The following is a 17,304-nucleotide window of genomic DNA, read 5'->3' on the forward strand; positions in this document are numbered from 1 at the left end:
CAGCTTTATAATTATGATCTCAGTTAGTTCCACACAAAGAGGACCACTTCTCATCATTGTTCTTTGGTGTGTCTGTAGTTCCTTTAATTCAGTATGTTTTCTTCTTAATTAGCTCTGTTAGTTTTTACAGAACATCTATTTCTCATGGCTATTCCTGGATTGTTTGTTAAATGGTAAATGGCCATGTGTAACTCAAATGTAGGGGAGGGGACAGCGTATTCTCTTATCCTCCCTCACAGTTTGGAGAATTTCTGTGTACAATTACCTATCCCTGTAATAAGTACATAATGATCCTGGAAATAGCTTTTCATTTTGTATTAGTAGGAATAAATTCATGCAGAATTTGTTTATTTGTATGATCTTTGTGTTGCAATTTGAATAAAATATTTAGCTGGTAAAATCTGGACCCTTGTTTGTCTAATAAATATTTCACATGGATGGATATTTTTGTTATTTAAGGAGACTGTTTTTATAGTCATGAATCCTGGGTTTCCATTGATTTTCAAACACCTAGCTCAAATGTAGAATTTAGAGCCTAATAACCAAAGGGTGGCAATGTCAAAGAGGCAGACGGGGATATGGATTTAGGCCCTCCACAATTTTCTTTCATTTCTTGTCGTGAACTCTTACCCAAAGAACAGTTTATCAGGTTCCAGATAAGACTCTCCTCACAGTGTAACTTGATTCATATCAACTCCATAGATGGTAGAGAAATAGTCTCAATGCCAAAATCATTAAAGGAAAATCTCCTCCAGCCTCATTACATTTTAGAAATGGTCTCTTTTTTTTCTTGGCTGTGCCACGTGGCTTGCTTACAGGGTCTTAGTTCCCGGATCAAGGATTGACACCCCCACCCCTCCACCAACTGCCCCCCTCCGCCACCCCCAGCCCTCGGCAGTGAAAGTGCCAAGTCTTAACCATTGAACCACCAGGGAATTTCCAGAAATGGTCTTCCTTGAATTCACATAAGACTAACATTTAAGAGGGACGATGAGGACATAAACGTTCATTCTACTTTGGTTTGAGTGGATTTCCATGCCTCTAGATTTTCTTCCAGTGGGCGGATCCACTATCTTTTGGGTGAACCAATCAGGTGATCCAGTCAAATAGCCAGTTGTATTGGTTCTCCTCCTGAAACGGGCTGATGTCAAACAATAACAGAGTCTGAGATATTAAGTAGCCCCTCTCAGAATGCTTTCCTAGAGGGAGCCGGTGTACTTGAAGAGCCTGCTTTTGTTTGGTAGAATTCTAAAATTTACGATAAAGTTGGAGTTATTTTCCTGTAAATAAAATACTCAGAGGTGGTAAAATTATATATGAAAAACATCAATTTTGTTCCGGGAACCCTTGTTCTAGTATCTTTTCAACAGTCACTAATATTTTCTAAATTTAAAATCATATGGTCTTATCTAACAGAAAGTTTACAGAGAGGATTTTGAGAAGGAGATTAAAGGAAGGTCATCGATGGATTTAGACAAGACTCCAGAGTTTTTACATGTAAAGTACATCACCAGCCTTCTGAAGGAGGTATGATCCTACTGTTGCTATACAATTCTACAAAAGACATTTAAAGAAATAACCCAGGAAATAGGTACTAAACAGTTCTCTACTAATTCTCTAATTCAGTGTTTGAGTTACTCATCCATTACTCTTTCCCTCACTTTGAGCTTTACTAATAGAGTTTTCCATTTTCATTAAAAACAGGTAAGTGTTAACATTTCCATTTAAAGATGAGGGAAGAAATTACCCAGATTTCCTGGAAAAACTTGAAAAATAGTTGGATTTTGTGTTTGGGATGTAGCTTAGAGGCTCTATAAGTAGTTTTACAGCTTTATAGCAGTTAGTTTTTCAAAAAAATATTTTCAATATGGATGAGGCTAGCTTGATTCTCTCAAATTTAGTTATTGTAAAAACATGTATTGGAACCACTTTTTCCTGTGACTTCCCTGCAGCATTCTCATGACATTTGATGTCAGAAATGAGGTGCTTATGTGTGACAGTCTGGATAAATGGTACATTTATAAGTGTTTTTTGTTCTAAGTAGGGAAAAATAATATGTTTAGCGTATAGAACATAAGAATTCATGTCCATTTTTCATTTTATACTCAGCAGGACTTCCTCCCAACCCCTAAACTTAGTGGTACATTTTGGCTCACAGGGTATTAAATTTGTTGAATATTAAGGCCCTCAAATCTAACAATTAAAAATATCATGTTCACAGTTTAAAAGTTTTGTTTTTGTTTCTTTTTTTAAAAAATGGTTGCTAAGTAACCTGGAGCTCTTTCAATTCCCTGTTTAAACAGATTCTCTTTACATTAAGAGAAAGCGTTAGAGAACTCCATTTCATCTGGAATTTTGAACTGAAGAAACTATTTCTGAAAGAAATGTCTTAAACCAGTGAAATAAATTGGAGTATAATTACCTACACAGACATGAATCATCATGAACTTTTTTAATAAGCAAATGCCAACTGGCCTTTACCATTTAAGTGCTTTTAGAAATTTAATGTGATTCACTGTTGTAATATATGCTGGGCTGAAATAGGCATATAATTTATGGAATAGAGTCCTTGCTACCCTACCTCTCCTCACTTCTAGATCCTATAAAAGCTTTTGAAGTTGAAGGTTGATCATGTGGCAGCTTCCTGCTATTATTGTCTTCCATTTAAAAAATATGCACTATTTATATGAATTTTTTAAAGGGGAATCTTTTTCTTATTTACATACAAATGACAATGTGAGATCTATTTTGAGAATCATAAATGACTTAAGAATTCCCTGGTGGTCCAATGGTTAGGACTCTGTGCGTCCATTGCAGGTGGCCTGGGTTCGATCCCTAGTCAGGGAGCTAAGATCCTGCATGGCGTGGCCAAAAAAAAAAAAATGGCTTTAATATACATGCCATCGCCATTCTCTTTTATTTTTCTTTTTGAGCGAATCTTATTTTAGACTTACTGATTCAGAATGTATGCATCAGTGTAGGAAAAAAGCCTAGAGACGATGATTAAAAATCTTTTAAGTTATAGTGATGTCTAATTTTAGAAAGAGACTCAGTAACTTAATGAAATTGTGACTTCCCTTTGAAAGTGTGAGCATTTAGCTTTAAATTGTCTTCTCATTCTTTACTTTATGGTCTTTGCATTTCTGTTGCCATTTAAAGTATTCAAAAGTATCATTTTATACTTCATTGCATTTGATTTTGTCAATTGTCCTTGACACTGGTAGGACAAGTACTTTTATTTTCATTTTGTTAGTGTGGAAATCAAGGCTCAGTTACTTAAAGTTCTCTTGAAGGTCACATGACCAAATAAGTGAAAGAACTCTGACTTTCATCCAGGTCATTGGACTCCAGAGCTCTTTCCAAAACATGCAGGTCATTACAATGTCTTGTAGGCTATTAGTTAAGCAGAGTACTGGCTAATTTAATTAAACTGGACAAAGAGAAAATAACATCAAATGAATCCTACGATTAACTAGAACATGATTTCTTATCATTAAAGGAAGTCTCATCTTTCATCTGACAAGTTAGTCATAAAGGCAGCCTAGTTGAATTGGATTAAGATATATATCGCTTTCATAATTCAATTAGTAAGAAGACAAGAAATTCATTAGCGCACACAAAAAAACCCATGTTATATGTAAGGATTAGTAAAGACATTTGGATCTACTTAACATATATTTAAATGGACAAAATTCAGACTATATATTATCAATCTGTAGGAAATTATTTGGTTTTACAAATCTTTGAATAAAACGGAAACTTTAAAAAAAATTTGGCCATATCAGTCCTTTTGATTTTGTAATTTTTCATTCTTTTCCAATTATGTTCTTTTGATGATTCATATTTTATAGACAGCTTTCAAAGAAATACTTCAAATAATTAGTAAGAAACATGCATTCCTAAGATCTTCCTCACCATTTAAAGGGAAGATGTCTTTTTAAAATATGGCACCAATATGGTACCAAAATATATGAGAGGAAAGGATGAAAGAAAAAAGACTGATAATATGGAAGCCACTCAAACATGATTAAAAAAGAAAATGAAGTATCTGTAGGAAATAAAGCGCATGAATGCTCAGAAATCTGGTTCATTCCTTTCTAGAAATATTTTCTTTCTGTGGTCTCTGGAAAACATGTAAAACAATATATAAATTAGAGTTTCCTAGTAAATTTCAAGCAGTAATATTCTTGTCTCATAGAAGGAATATAAAAAAGATTTGGAAAATGAAATAAAAGGGAAAGGAATGGAACTTAATTCAGAAGTACTTGATATTCAGAGAGCAAAACGTGCATCTGAAATGACTAGTGAGGTGAGTACATTTATTTAACAATTGAGAATGTATGAATTTTCAGCTGATTTCCTTGTCTGTAAATCTTTCTCAGAGATTTTACAGTTGACCCTTGAACAACATGGGTTTGAACGGTGCAGGTCCCCTTATATGTATTTTTCAATTGTAAATTCTACAGTACTCCACGGTCCGTGGTTGGTTGCATCTGTGTATGCTGAGGAACCTTGGATGTGGAGAGCTGATGATAAGTAATAGATGGATTAATCCTCTTGTTGTTTAAGGGTCAACTGTATACAGTATAAATGTTCCACAGCTTTTATGTGTAAGATGATTATAAGCAGCTATGACCTGATAGTCTTTTCCCAATCAATGAATTAAAAAAAAAAAATGATGCTCACCATCTCCTGTCTATGTGGTGCGAGACAAATGACCATTTCCTCATTTTAGAGAAAATTCTATATAATTAACCAAAATAATTTAATAAGGTTTAACTTCATCTTTTAAACAAGTGAAAGGCATATTAGGAAGGTGTGTTATCATGGTTTGTCAATAACTGTAGTTTAAAAGTTCCCATGCTGGGGCTTCCCTGGTGGCGCAGTGGTTGAGAGTCCGCCTGCCGATGCAGGGGACACGGGTTCGTGCCCCGGTCCGTGAAGATCCCACATGCCGCGGAGCGGCTGGGCCCATGAGCCATGGCCGCTGAGCCTGCGTGTCTGGAGCCTGTGCTCCACAACGGGAGAGGCCACAACGGTGAGAGGCCCGCGTACCGCAAAAAAAAAAAAAAAGTTCCCCTGCTGTCCTGCCCATAAACAAAATGACTGTCCTAGTCCTTGCCTAGCTACTAAGTGAGTCCGCTTAAACCTCTGTATAAGATGATAGTGGCCATTACTTACTTTACATGAAATTTATAAGAATGAAGTACCTCTGAAGTGCTTTAAATCCTTTAATCCTTGCATTATGTCATTACTTTAATAGTAAATAATGGCACTGTGCTTTGAGGAGAACCTGGCTGACTTTAGCAGTGAAAAAATTTAAAGCTTTATCCCCATATGTTAATAAACGGCAGCGATGATGGTGGTGGTGATGATGGTGATGACCCTATTAGGTTGCAAATGATAGAAACCCAACTCAAACTGGGTTAAGCAACAGAGAAACTTTGTTTTGGTTTAAGAACAGAGAAATCCGAAGATCAGGTTTCCTTCAGGTTGGAATTCGAATGATGTCTCTCTTCCTTCATCCCTCAGTTCTGTTATCTTCACAGTTGCTTCATTTGTGAGAGGCTGCTTCTATGTGATGGCCCCTCTTCACGACAGGATAACTCATATCTGTGGCCACTAATCCCAGTAGGAAGTGAGCATCTGTTTCTTTAAAATAGGATTAAGGTCTAAGGATTGAATCTCATTGGGTCACCTTCTGTCCTGTGCCCACACTTGACCCAATCAAGTCTGGAGTCAGGAGTCAGTTAACTTTCTGGGTAGTTTAATGATGTTTTAAATATAAAATATTCTAAATTGATATGTGTTTTTAAAGATTTACATTTGTCTTTGGCTAGTGTTCTTTACATAAATTAAAGGAAACATTAAAAGCATTTTAGTGGAATTAAAGGTATATGTGGGTAGTAGGAAATCAACCCACCCAAAGTTTATGGATCGAGAGGGGTTAGAGACAATTCCTCAGGAGAAAATGGTAGAACTTTTTGCCAGAAGAGGGAGGAATAGATGCTGTTCGGGCAGAAACAGCAGCTGTCTGCCACGATGTCTTTGGCTAATATTGTCATTACACTTACCTGCGTTAGTAATTTTCTACAAATTCTTCTGCTGTGGTGGTGACATGCCCAGTGACAGAGTCAGATCTTGTAAATCACTTGTCAATAATACTTGGAGAAGTTGTTTTAAACTGTCAATGGCAGAGTTCAGCTAGTGAAAGTTGAATGGCAACATGGTAGCAGGAGAAGCAAAAAACCCAGGTCTTAGCATGTGGGCGTAGGAGTAAAAGACCAGAAAAAGCGATCCATTACCGAGCACCCGCTCTGTGCTGGGCACTAGGCTACGTGCTGTCTCACTGATCCTCCCAGTGATCCTGCATGGAGGAATTATTATCCCCATTTACAGATGAGTAAACCAGAAATGTGAAGAAATATTTCCAACGTCACACACACAGCCAAGAGTGCTCTGACCACAAAATCAGTCTTTCTACAATATCAACTCATTTAAACTTGCCTCTATCCTTCAGGCCTCAAGATAATTGTCAGGGAAGATTCTCACCTGGCAATTGCCTTTTTATAATAAAAATCTTCAGAGTGTATATATACTCTTCTTCAGTGAGAATAGTGAATATAGTTCTAAGCAGTTCAGAAAATTTAGTTCTAGGTGGTCATTCATAGTACAAAGTAAACTATATTTTCCTTTTTAAAAAAATATGTTTAGCCATTTTTGGTATCATTGAATACAGATGTATGTTTGTCCCCTGAGTGTCTGAATGTTGTAAAATGTTGCTTTTTTACAGAAAGAATACAAGAAAGATCTGGAATCAAAAATTAAAGGGAAGGGAATGCAAGTTGGCACTGACACCCTTGGAATTCAGCATGCCAAAAGAGCTTCTGAGATAGCTAGTGAGGTTAGTAGAGTGAGTGATACAGACCTTGAGACTCGTATTTTGGAACTTAACAAATCATAATAACAAACTGATTAGTACATGAAATTTTCCAAAGCTTTCTGTGACTAGTTTAACAGTTTGGAATGGAAACCATCTGCAGTCATCATGCTTACTGGGAAAATTTACAGTTTCCGCTTTGCTCATTAACTTGAAGTATATCAAAGAAAACTTGGGGAAAGGCATTTTAATAGAACACATACACACACACACCTGCTCACTTTATTCCGTAATACAAATTTCATGTTAATTTTAAACTATGATAAATATTTTCATACCATTTTTTCTTTAAGGATGGATCGTGTGCTACTCGGCATATCTGCGTTTCCAACTTGGTGAGCAGAACTTGAGAATCACACATCGAGACTATAACATGACAATCATGCCATTTCTGTGTGATGTGGTTGCATGTTCTCAAAATATCTGTTGACCTCATCAACACATCTGAAATTTCTGTAGGGTCAGCATTTTGGGTTGAGGTTCATTCATCTAATGCCATTTTCTTCTTCATGTAACACATGAACAACAGGATATTAATTTAGAAATTTTGTCTTAGATGCTATGACATGATAGATACAAAATAACAGAGTTGTAGCAGTCAGAAGGAAGTGTGTATTTTTGAAGGAAATACCCCAGAATCAGTTCCACATCTCTTGAATTCCCCCAGAAATTTTGAAAATGTAACAGGGCCACTGGAGCAGAGAGTATTTGGGAACAGATGACTTAGAAGAATACATAAAGAGAAAGTTGGGATACAGGTTAAGGGGTGCAGCTCACTTACCTCAAGGCTGGCTAGGGTGAGGCTTCAGTGGGGTTACAGGGAGAGCTATGATGTGACAAGTGCAGTTAGGAAGAGCTGGCTTAGGACGGAGTCCCACCCAGGAAATCTGGAGGTTGAGAGGTAGCTGATTAACTGCCGGGGGAGTTACTGCTGTGTTGGGATCTGCTTCCATCCCCAGGGTTAGGTACTGGCCAGGGGAATGGAATAGCCATAAGTGACTTAGTCAAAGAAACTAGGGATGCCAGAGAATTCTTGACCAATAGGGATTCCATTTAGAAATGGTGGGGATGGGTGGGAGGATGCATGCTGAACAGGCACTTGAAAACCTTCTTTGACTCTGCCCTTAATTTTGTCATCCCCCTGAGAGATAGCCATTGTTGTGAATTTGCTGTAGAGCCTTCCAGGTCTATTTTTATTTGTATATAAAGACTTAAAAAAAAACCCTTAGAGACTTAAAAAAACCTTAAATAAATACAATGTGCACACAGTGACTTAAAAAGACCTTAAATAAATACCATGTACTTTGTGCTTGCTTTTCTCACTAAATATTACGGACCCTTTTCCATGTTACTTCACATAGTTCTACTTCATTCTTATAGAAAAATTGTGTTCTATAACGTGGATGTGAATATGCAACCATTTACATCTAATGTCCCATAGGCATTACCACATGTAAATGACGTTTAAGTGTATTGTAACAGGGACTCAACATTACACGCCGAAAACCCTTAATTTTTCCCTGGATCTGCTTCCCTCTTCCACCCTCTTCTTAGCAAATGGTGTCAGTGAAATCCCAGAAGTCACTTTGATTTCTCTAGGCAGCAAGTTTCATTTACTCCAGCCCCATAATGACTTCCTAGATCCATCTACTCTCCCCCACCCTCATCCAATCTACCATCTCTATCACCTGGATCATTACAGTAGCTTCCTAACCAGAATCTTGCTTCCATCATTGACCCCTTAGTACCCATTCTCTACCCAGCAGCCAGAACAATCCTGGAAAAATTAAGTTGTGATTCCTCCCACTGAAAACTCTCCAGTGGCTTCCAGTCACGGGCAGCATGGGCGCCATACTCCCTGCTCTGGTTTCAGAGCCCCCTGCTGCTCATCCCCAATCCCATACCCTTCTTCCCTTGCTCGTTATGTTCTAGCCTAACAGGCTTCCACGCTGTACCTCCACAAGTTTTATGGTCTCTGTACAGCGCTGCAGTCTTCCTGAAAGTCCTTCCCCTGGTTTTTGCATGGTTGGTTCTTTCTTGTGCTCGCTCTTGTCACTCATTTCTTAGATTTATTAGTACTTTCTTTTGGTGGCCTCCTTGAGCTTCTGAGTAGCTAACTACCCAGTAACTATCAAATCACTACTTACAATTTTCTGCTATTTTTGTTATTATGAGGAGAGTGTGACATCCAGTATTAGTTAAGGTCCTGGATTGGAGTGTGGGAGTGGGGTGGGGAATTTGGAGCTGTAGAAGAGTTTTCCAAATCACCCTCATGGATCTGAGACTTGAAGCCAAAAGAAAGCATACTTCCTCTGGAGAAAAGAATGTGGGAAGAATGGAAATTTTGCATTTCACACTTTTACCTAAGAACCTTCTGTGACATATTCCTTTTATGAAAAGTTGGAGTGTTGCATCTTTCCTTAGTATGGTAATACATTACTTTATTCAGCCATATGCTGGTTTAGATTTCTCTGAGTACCTTGGGACTGTATACAGTTGACACTTGAACAACACAGGGGGGTTAACCCACATATAATTTATGGTCTCCCCTATGTATCTGTGGTTCCTCTGCACCCACTGATTGATCCAACCACGGACCAGGTAGTACTGTGGTATTTACTATTGAAAAATATCCATGTATAAGTGAACCCGTGCAGTTCAAACCCATGTTGTTCAAGGCTCAAACTTACTAGGAAAATGGTGCATTTTTGTTATTGAGAGCCTATGGGAAAAACAGGCCTAGGGGAGTCAGCTGTACTGTGGTTACAAGTAGCTTAAACCAATTTGGGTGATGCTATTATCTTTGTAATCCGGAGGCCTCATTTGCATGTAATTATAACCATGTCCCAGTTTGCCCAAATGACAGGCTCTCAGATCCTTTTCAACCAGACTTAGGGACTTTGCTATAGCTCAATGTTTATTTTTTCAGGTAAAGTCAATGTGCTATATTATTACACTAATGACATCTAATATTCAAACCTTCCTGTACCTGTGGGCTTGACCATGTGACTTTCTTTAGCCACTGGGTCATTAACAGATTTGACTCAGGCTCTAAAAGCGTGTGTGCATTGGGACTTGCTTGGAACCTAGATGTCATCATGTTTTTCTTTTAAGTTTTCTAAGTTTTAGGGTATTTTATTATGCATCAATATTAACTGATGTGATTAGTGTCCTATGTAGTCTATTTATGTGCTTTTGAATGCTTTTAGATTTGAAAGTTCATATCAGAAAATTAGATGACATACTTCTACCATGAGACTTTGGTGGCAATCTATGATCAGTACCTTAGTTTCTACATATATTGCCCTTCAAATGAGGTGTTTTGCTTTTGGGCCTAAAGAGGCTTGCTAAAAACAGAGCTTTTTACAGACATAGTAATAATTTAATATTATTAGTTTGAAAGTTAAACATTATTACTTGAACTTTCATTTGAAAAGTGAAACTGAGACTGTAAGTCAGTGAAAATAGGCAGATTTATGGGTAGTAGATGGGGAAAAATATAGTATTTCTCTGAGATTGAGATTTTTGTTTACAACTTCTCTAAATTTAGAACACCACAAATAAGCAAAGCAAAATTTACTTTAGAGCAGGGAATCACAAATCTAGAGTATGTCAACATAATAGAAAATAACTGTTTTTGAAAGAATTTAATAGGAGATAATCAATAGTTTTTTTCCTTTTAATATAATTTTCATTGATGAAAAACATACATACAGAAAAATATATAATTATAAAAGTACAGCTTGCTGAATTTTATAATCAGTTTTAAAATGTGACAAGAGTCTCTTAAGACAGTTGTGTCTGTGTAATTATGACATTTCATTATAAGTAACAGGTAATCCAACTCAAGCTGGCTCAAAAAAGCAGATAACTTATTGTTCTTGTAACCAAACAGTAGAGGAATTCTTGGGCGTGGCTTGATCTAGGACTCAAACAGTGTGATTCCATTTCATTTTCTGTCTTTCTGTTCTCAGGCAGGCTTTTTTCTCCTGTTTGCAAAGAGACATCTGGCAGATCCTAGGGCTACAGACTTCTCTATTCATGTCCAGAAGGAAAGAGAAAGTCTCTTGATACCTTGTGTGGAAAAAGAAACGTACCTATCCTTGAACCGATCATGAAGGGCCAGGGGTGGGCTATAACGATTTACTTCAGCCCAATGGGGCCCTTGGATAGCGGCCAGTCTCAGCCAAGCTGGGGGTTTAGAACAGGAAGCAGTGAGTTGCCCAGTGGCAAATCAAGGAGCTAATGAAGGAAAAAGAGGAGTAGGATTCCAGGGAAGCAACCAGCAATTATTCACTACAGAACAAGACCTGACAATTTTATACTCACATTTTATTGATATTCATCAACTGGGTTATATATTAACCAATAATTTATCAATTTTACCATATTAAAATATAAAACATTTTCCCTCAGCTCACTCTGTTTTCTTTCTTAAGTCAGGTTAGTAGAGAAAAGCCTCCTGATGCCTTGTGAATACATCACTCCAAGTTGTGTTCTTGCCACAAATTAAAAATCTTTGTTGTTTCCTAGAAATAAAAGACATAAAGGTCCGACTTATTTCTAAAAGCCATGATCTTGATGTCAAAAATGACATCGAGTTTTTCAACACAGATTTTCAAGTTACTGTAAAGCCCTAATTGCAGGTTTTATTTTCTGCAGAAAGATTATAAAAGAGATCTGGAGACTGAAATTAGAGGGAAAGGCATGCAGGTGAGCACAGGTACCCTCGATATCCAGAGAGCTAAGAAAGCATCTGAAATGGCCAGCCAGGTAAGAAACTAATGGCACACAAAGTTTAAAACAAACATATCGAATTGTGTACAGAAAAAGTATAAGTGGTGTTTCCATATGCCAATTCCATATGGCATTGAGATTCAAACACATAAATATCTACATTGCTATGGAAGGCCATGCAAAGCTCTGAAGATTGTTTTCTGTTCTTTTAGAAAGAATATAAGAAAGACTTAGAAAATGAAATTAAAGGGAAAGGAATGCAAGTGAGCATGGATATCCCAGATATGCTTCGAGCCAAGAGGGCATCTGAAATCTATAGCCAGGTTGGTAGAGAATGAAGATGCTTAGGATAATGTATTCTAATATTCAGTCACCTTGTGCTGTGTGTGTCTCTGTGATTGGTGTCTTTTTGAGGGCTTTCTATTCAAAGTCAATGCACTCTATTATAAAGGAACCATTGACCAAACCTGATTACCTCATTAATGAAAGGGACAACTGTAGTTTCAGTTCAACAGACATTATTGAGTGTCAGAGCGCCCGTGTTGGGGCCCTCTGTTTTGGGTCCAAGGGCATTTTGACTTTTTTAATTTCCATTTTTTGACTCTATTGTGAACTTGGCTCTAATGGTTATACTACAGAAAAAAATTACAAACAATTTGTCTTTTATCCATTTCATCATGAATGTTTTAATTAAAATAATCAACTTCAACTGAAACTAAGAGTGAATAAAACTGCACAAGGTGAAATTGAATATTAACTAAAATGTAATGGAAGAACTAAGTTTTCTTGATAAAATTTAATTTGCCAAGTATACCCGTGACATATCCTCTAGAAAACTGGATGTGAGAGAAATAATAACCACAAAAGAAAGTGTTTATTGGAAGAAGAAAGTTAATCAGATAAAATCTGATTTGGGCAAAAATATTCATTAGTGAATAATTTCTTTGTTATAAAATTTGTTATAAAAAGAATGAATCCTAATGGAAAGATAGTAAAGGGAATGAAAAAAATAAAATGGTTAAAGAAAAATGATGAAGGAATTGAATTTGCTTAATGGGGTTTGTGTTGAAATAATTTTTAACCAAATTTGTCAAAATTCTGGTTGACATGAGCAAAGAGTCTAAACATTTACTGGTTTAAAATGAGAGTGTTACAGAACTAAGGTTCAGCAGATTGTCACTCAGGAATCCAATACTGGGCTTCCCTGGTGACGCAGTGGTTGAGAGTCCGCCTGCCGATGCAGGGGACACGAGTTCGTGCCCCGGTCCGGGAGGATCCCACATGCCATGGAGTGGCTGGGCCCATGAGCCATGGCCACTGGGCCTGTGCGTCCGGACCCTGTGCTCCGCACCAGGAGAGGCCGCAACAGTGAGAGGCCCGCGTACCACAAAAAAAAAAAAAAAAAAAAAAAGAATCCAATACTGAGAGACAAGTGTTGGGTAAAAGGAAAGATAGCATTATTGAGGAAGCCAGCAATCCTGGGGAGAAGGTGGACTCATGTCCCAAAGAACCAAGTTCCTCCTGCCAATCAGGAGCAAGAGATTTATTTATTTATTTATTTATTTATTTATTTATATTTTACTTTTGGCTGTGTTGGGTCTTCGTTGCTGCGCATGGGTTTTCTCTAGTTGTGGCGAGTGGGGGCTACTCTTCGTTGCAGTGAGCAGGCTTCTCATCATGGTGGCTTCTCTTGTTGGAGCATGGGCTCTAGGTGCGTGGGCTTCAGTAGTTGTGGCACACGGGCTCAGTAGTTGTGGCTCGCGGGCTCTAGAGCGCAGGCTTCAGTAGTTGTGGCACGTGGGCTTAGTTGCTCTGTGGTATGTGGGATCTTCCCGGACCAGGGCTCGAACCTGTGTCTCCTGCCTTGGCAGGTGGATTCTTAACCACTACGCCACTAGGGAAGCCCAGGAGCAAGACTTTTTAAAGGGGAGTTTCAGGGGCATATAGGCAGAGGGAGGAGGCTGTGTGCAGAGCAGCACAGTCAGCTCTGACAGTCATCTTGACCTTGGTCATTAGTAGTCTGATCAGCATCATCTTGATTGTTTTAATTGTTTAATTGTACAATCAATCTTCAGTTCCAAGGTCAGTTTGTTCCAATTTCCCTGAGTCCAGTTCTCAGAATTGTGGCAGCTTATGTCATGGCTACAGTCTGGTCATCATGTAGTTCACTTCTTCCACCTGGTGGGGGTTTCAGTATCTACAAAACAGTTCAAAGGATATGGCTCAGAATATTATCTACAGCCCTTGAGGAGGAACTAAGGGTCCTTGACTTTGTTTAATGACTAAATTATTATTTGGTCTTGTTTGACTGATTACCTTTGTTTCTGTATTTCTAATTTCTCTGATTAAATTTATTCTTTGACTAAAGTTTTTCTATAGACAAGAGGCAGGTGAAGGTAATGGGGGAGGAGAATCTGTCCTGGGAAGGCCCCATAGGGTCCTGCTCCGTTTCAAGGGTATCAAGAGGCCAGAATCAGGTATCAGAGGATGCGCCTGCTTCTCAGCCTTCTCCATGACAAAGCAGTTGGGATGGTCCTGAAGTGTGTGCGTTCATCTGTCCTCTGTGTCTCGTAACAGCATGTGAGCTTGGAGAAGTTGGCTCTAGCTATATCAGCTGGACTAAAGTCATAGATAAATAGTTAAAATGGGCATATGGCCATTTGAGTTAGGGGAGAAAAGTTGCCAAGCTCATTCATTCATTCAGCAGATACTTCCTGAGCACCCATTTACATGCCAAATTAGACATGGTTTTGCCTTTGGGAAACTACAGGCTAATCTAATAATCAAATAATCGTGCAAATATGGTATGACAAACTATGATATATCCTACCAGAAAGTAACAATATCAAGAGTAAAAGCTTCCCATGAAGTGATGCCTGAGCTGTTAGAATTCCTGCTTTAACTTAACAGTGTTGACTTTTTGAGTATGATAAGGGTACATCTGATTTTAAGGAATTTTAGTTATTTGGGATACAATGGAATACTTAAAAGGGTATAACGATGCTGTGGTGCATTTCAACATGAACAGGAATTACCTTTCCTAACAAGCATCGGTATGCCATGCAGTTACCTTCACTGACTTTGGAGCCAGAGTGCCTGGGTTTAAATCCTGGTTATGACACTTCTTAGCTAATCCCTAAATTTCCCCATCTGTAAGAGTGGATAATAATAGTATCTGCTTATGGGGTTAATTAAATGAGTTAATGTGTGTTAAGTATTTAGGACAATACCTAATACTATGTAAATGCTGGCACTATAGAAGGTATTGCCCGGGATGTATCAGAGCTCAGAGTACATTTTTTTTTTTAAGATGTTGGGGGTAGGAGTTTATTAATTAATTAATTTATTTTTGCTGTGTTGGGTCTTCGTTTCTGTGTGAGGGCTTTCTCTAGTTGTGGCAAGCGGGGGCCACTCTTCATCACCGTGCGCGGGCCTCTCACTGTCGCGCCCTCTCTTGTTGCGGAGCACAGGCTCCAGACGCGCAGGCTCAGTAGTTGTGGCTCACGGGCCTAGTTGCTCCGCGGCATGTGGGATCCTCCCAGACCAGGGCACGAACCCGTGTCCCCTGCATTAGCAGGCAGATTCTCAACCACTGCGCCACCAGGGAAGCCCTCAGAGTACATTTAATAGAAACAAAATTGAGATTTCAGTCTCCACTACAAAATACTAGTACCTTTCCCTTAATCAAATGTATCTTTATCTGAAGTAGGAAGCAAAGCATAAATCCAGAAGCATGAAAACAAGTAAGCAAACAGAGTCAGGTTACTGGTAGGAGTTATAAGATCTACTTTGAACAGGAACTGGGACTGCTCCTGAGAGAGTAGGTTCTAGGCTTAGGAATGCTATTAAGGTCAAGCCCTCACAGGGCGTTTGAATAGTCTGGGTTGGGAACCATTGCCTGAGTGGAGGTGAATGTGCTTTCCTAGACTGTTTGCTTACTCTGTTTGCATATGCTTTTATTTTTACTATTGCATAAGCACATCAACAACTGCTTTGAATCCTAAGATATAATTTAGAGCCAGGTGGTGTATAATAGAGCTGGAAAAAGTAGTGCCATTTTCTTTGTCTCTGTCTCCCTTGGACATGCACACACAGAGTTTCAGATTCACATTCACTGTTTATAATTTTAGAAAAAGTATAAAGATGAGGCAGAGAAGATGCTTTCTAGCTATTCTACTGTGGCAGATACTCCTGAAATCCAGAGAATTAAGACAACTCAACAAAACATTAGTGCGGTGAGTAGTCATTATTTCTTTTCAGTTGCCACCTTGAAATTATGTTTTGTAAGGAGGGCCTTTTTCCGTCATTGTCTGATTTTTGGCTGCATTGCTGGAATTTTCTGTCAAATGTATATCTTTCCTTCTTTAAAATAGTAAGAATACCAAATGTTCTTACAACTTATAATTTATCGTGATTGTTGTAGAATTACAAATTCATATCTCCTTCTTTGGTACAAGCAACTGCTATTTTTAACTGAATTTTAAAATTTCACTCAAGAAAGAGATCTTAATCTTCCACACAGATTTTACTTTGAAGATGAAAATAGTCATATGAAGTGATTTCCTTCCTGGTCATTGATTATTTACATTGATAATATACTTAGGGATTTACCAGTTTGTACCAGTTCCTAAACTTTCATATTTTTGTTCTGAGGCATAGGAATTTTGTCAGCACCGTTCATTAAGATATTGGGCTTATATTTAAGGGATATATAAACTTGAATTCTAAAATAAAAATGGATGGTACAGCTAATATTTTAATGTAGAATGAACTCATTTAGTAGTTAAGCAAATGTGTTATTAACAATATAAATTCTATTATTTCTGAAGATTTCTGGACTATTTTCTACTTCTAGTAAATTGGCAAGCTCTTAACCCTCCAGGTATGCTGCTCAGGTACCTTTAGGGTCTTCACAGGCAGGCGGTGCTAAGAAATGGAGAAACCTTGCTGGAGGAGACGATGAGAGAGGAGGGCAGTGTGGCCCTTGTCTCCTGTGATTCCACGGTCTCCCAGATTTCTAGCTGTTGCAGGGGAGCGTCTCTCATGTCCTGCTCTCCTGACCCCCACTGGTCCTGGTGGTCCCAGGGTCCCCTCTCCCCACCCCGACTCACACACACTCACGGGACCTACGGGTTAACAAATGTCAAGAGAGGGAGTAATTCTGTCCTTGTGTGGCTTCCTTATAATTATTCTATTTTTCTGTAGGACACTTTGTTTTTTCTTTTGCTTTGGGTTTGAAAGGGGTGGGTATTGGTAGGGATGGGGAGACATGGGAAGGTCTAAGGAATAAGTGGAAAGATAAAGAAAATAGGCTGACTTAGTGTTGATGTTGAAGATAGAGCTCATGTTTTCTTTGAAGAGAACGAGATCATCTTTGCTCTCATTTGGAAAACAGCAGTTGCTTAAAACATCATGCTGTTTTTGAATTAAATGATAACTGCTTAGTGAGCTTTTTTAATATGTCCTTTGATTTTTCTCAAATACATGTGATATATATTTGTATTTGAGAAGGAAACTCTAGTTTGCTGATTTATATTCTTAGAGCAAGTAATCTGCAGCCTTGTAAGTTACCAAGCATACCCTAGAACAGGTAGTAGGTGTTTATTGTAATATTGTGGAATACAAAA

General features: G+C 38.2%; 1 protein-coding gene across 2 annotated transcripts in view; it reads left to right on the forward strand.

The window, feature by feature from the left end:
• NEBL (nebulette) overlaps positions 1-17,304 on the forward strand; it is a gene marked incomplete at its 3' end in the record, with an annotated part of 349,160 nt that overhangs the window by 293,268 nt on the left and 38,588 nt on the right. Inside the window, exons 12-17 of one of the 2 annotated variants that reach the window (XM_079700817.1) lie at positions 1,417-1,527; positions 4,199-4,309; positions 6,794-6,904; positions 11,603-11,713; positions 11,890-12,000; positions 15,808-15,912. The exons of the other annotated variant lie outside the window; for it this stretch is intronic. Of the exons in view, the coding sequence (XP_079556943.1) occupies positions 1,417-1,527; positions 4,199-4,309; positions 6,794-6,904; positions 11,603-11,713; positions 11,890-12,000; positions 15,808-15,912 (660 nt within the window). The remainder of the gene's footprint in view (positions 1-1,416; positions 1,528-4,198; positions 4,310-6,793; positions 6,905-11,602; positions 11,714-11,889; positions 12,001-15,807; positions 15,913-17,304) is intronic. 2 annotated transcript variants of the gene reach the window in all.

The sequence above is a fragment of the Hyperoodon ampullatus genome, assembly GCF_949752795.1.
Source record: "Hyperoodon ampullatus genome assembly, chromosome: 3".
NCBI classification, from domain to species: Eukaryota; Metazoa; Chordata; class Mammalia; order Artiodactyla; family Ziphiidae; genus Hyperoodon; species Hyperoodon ampullatus.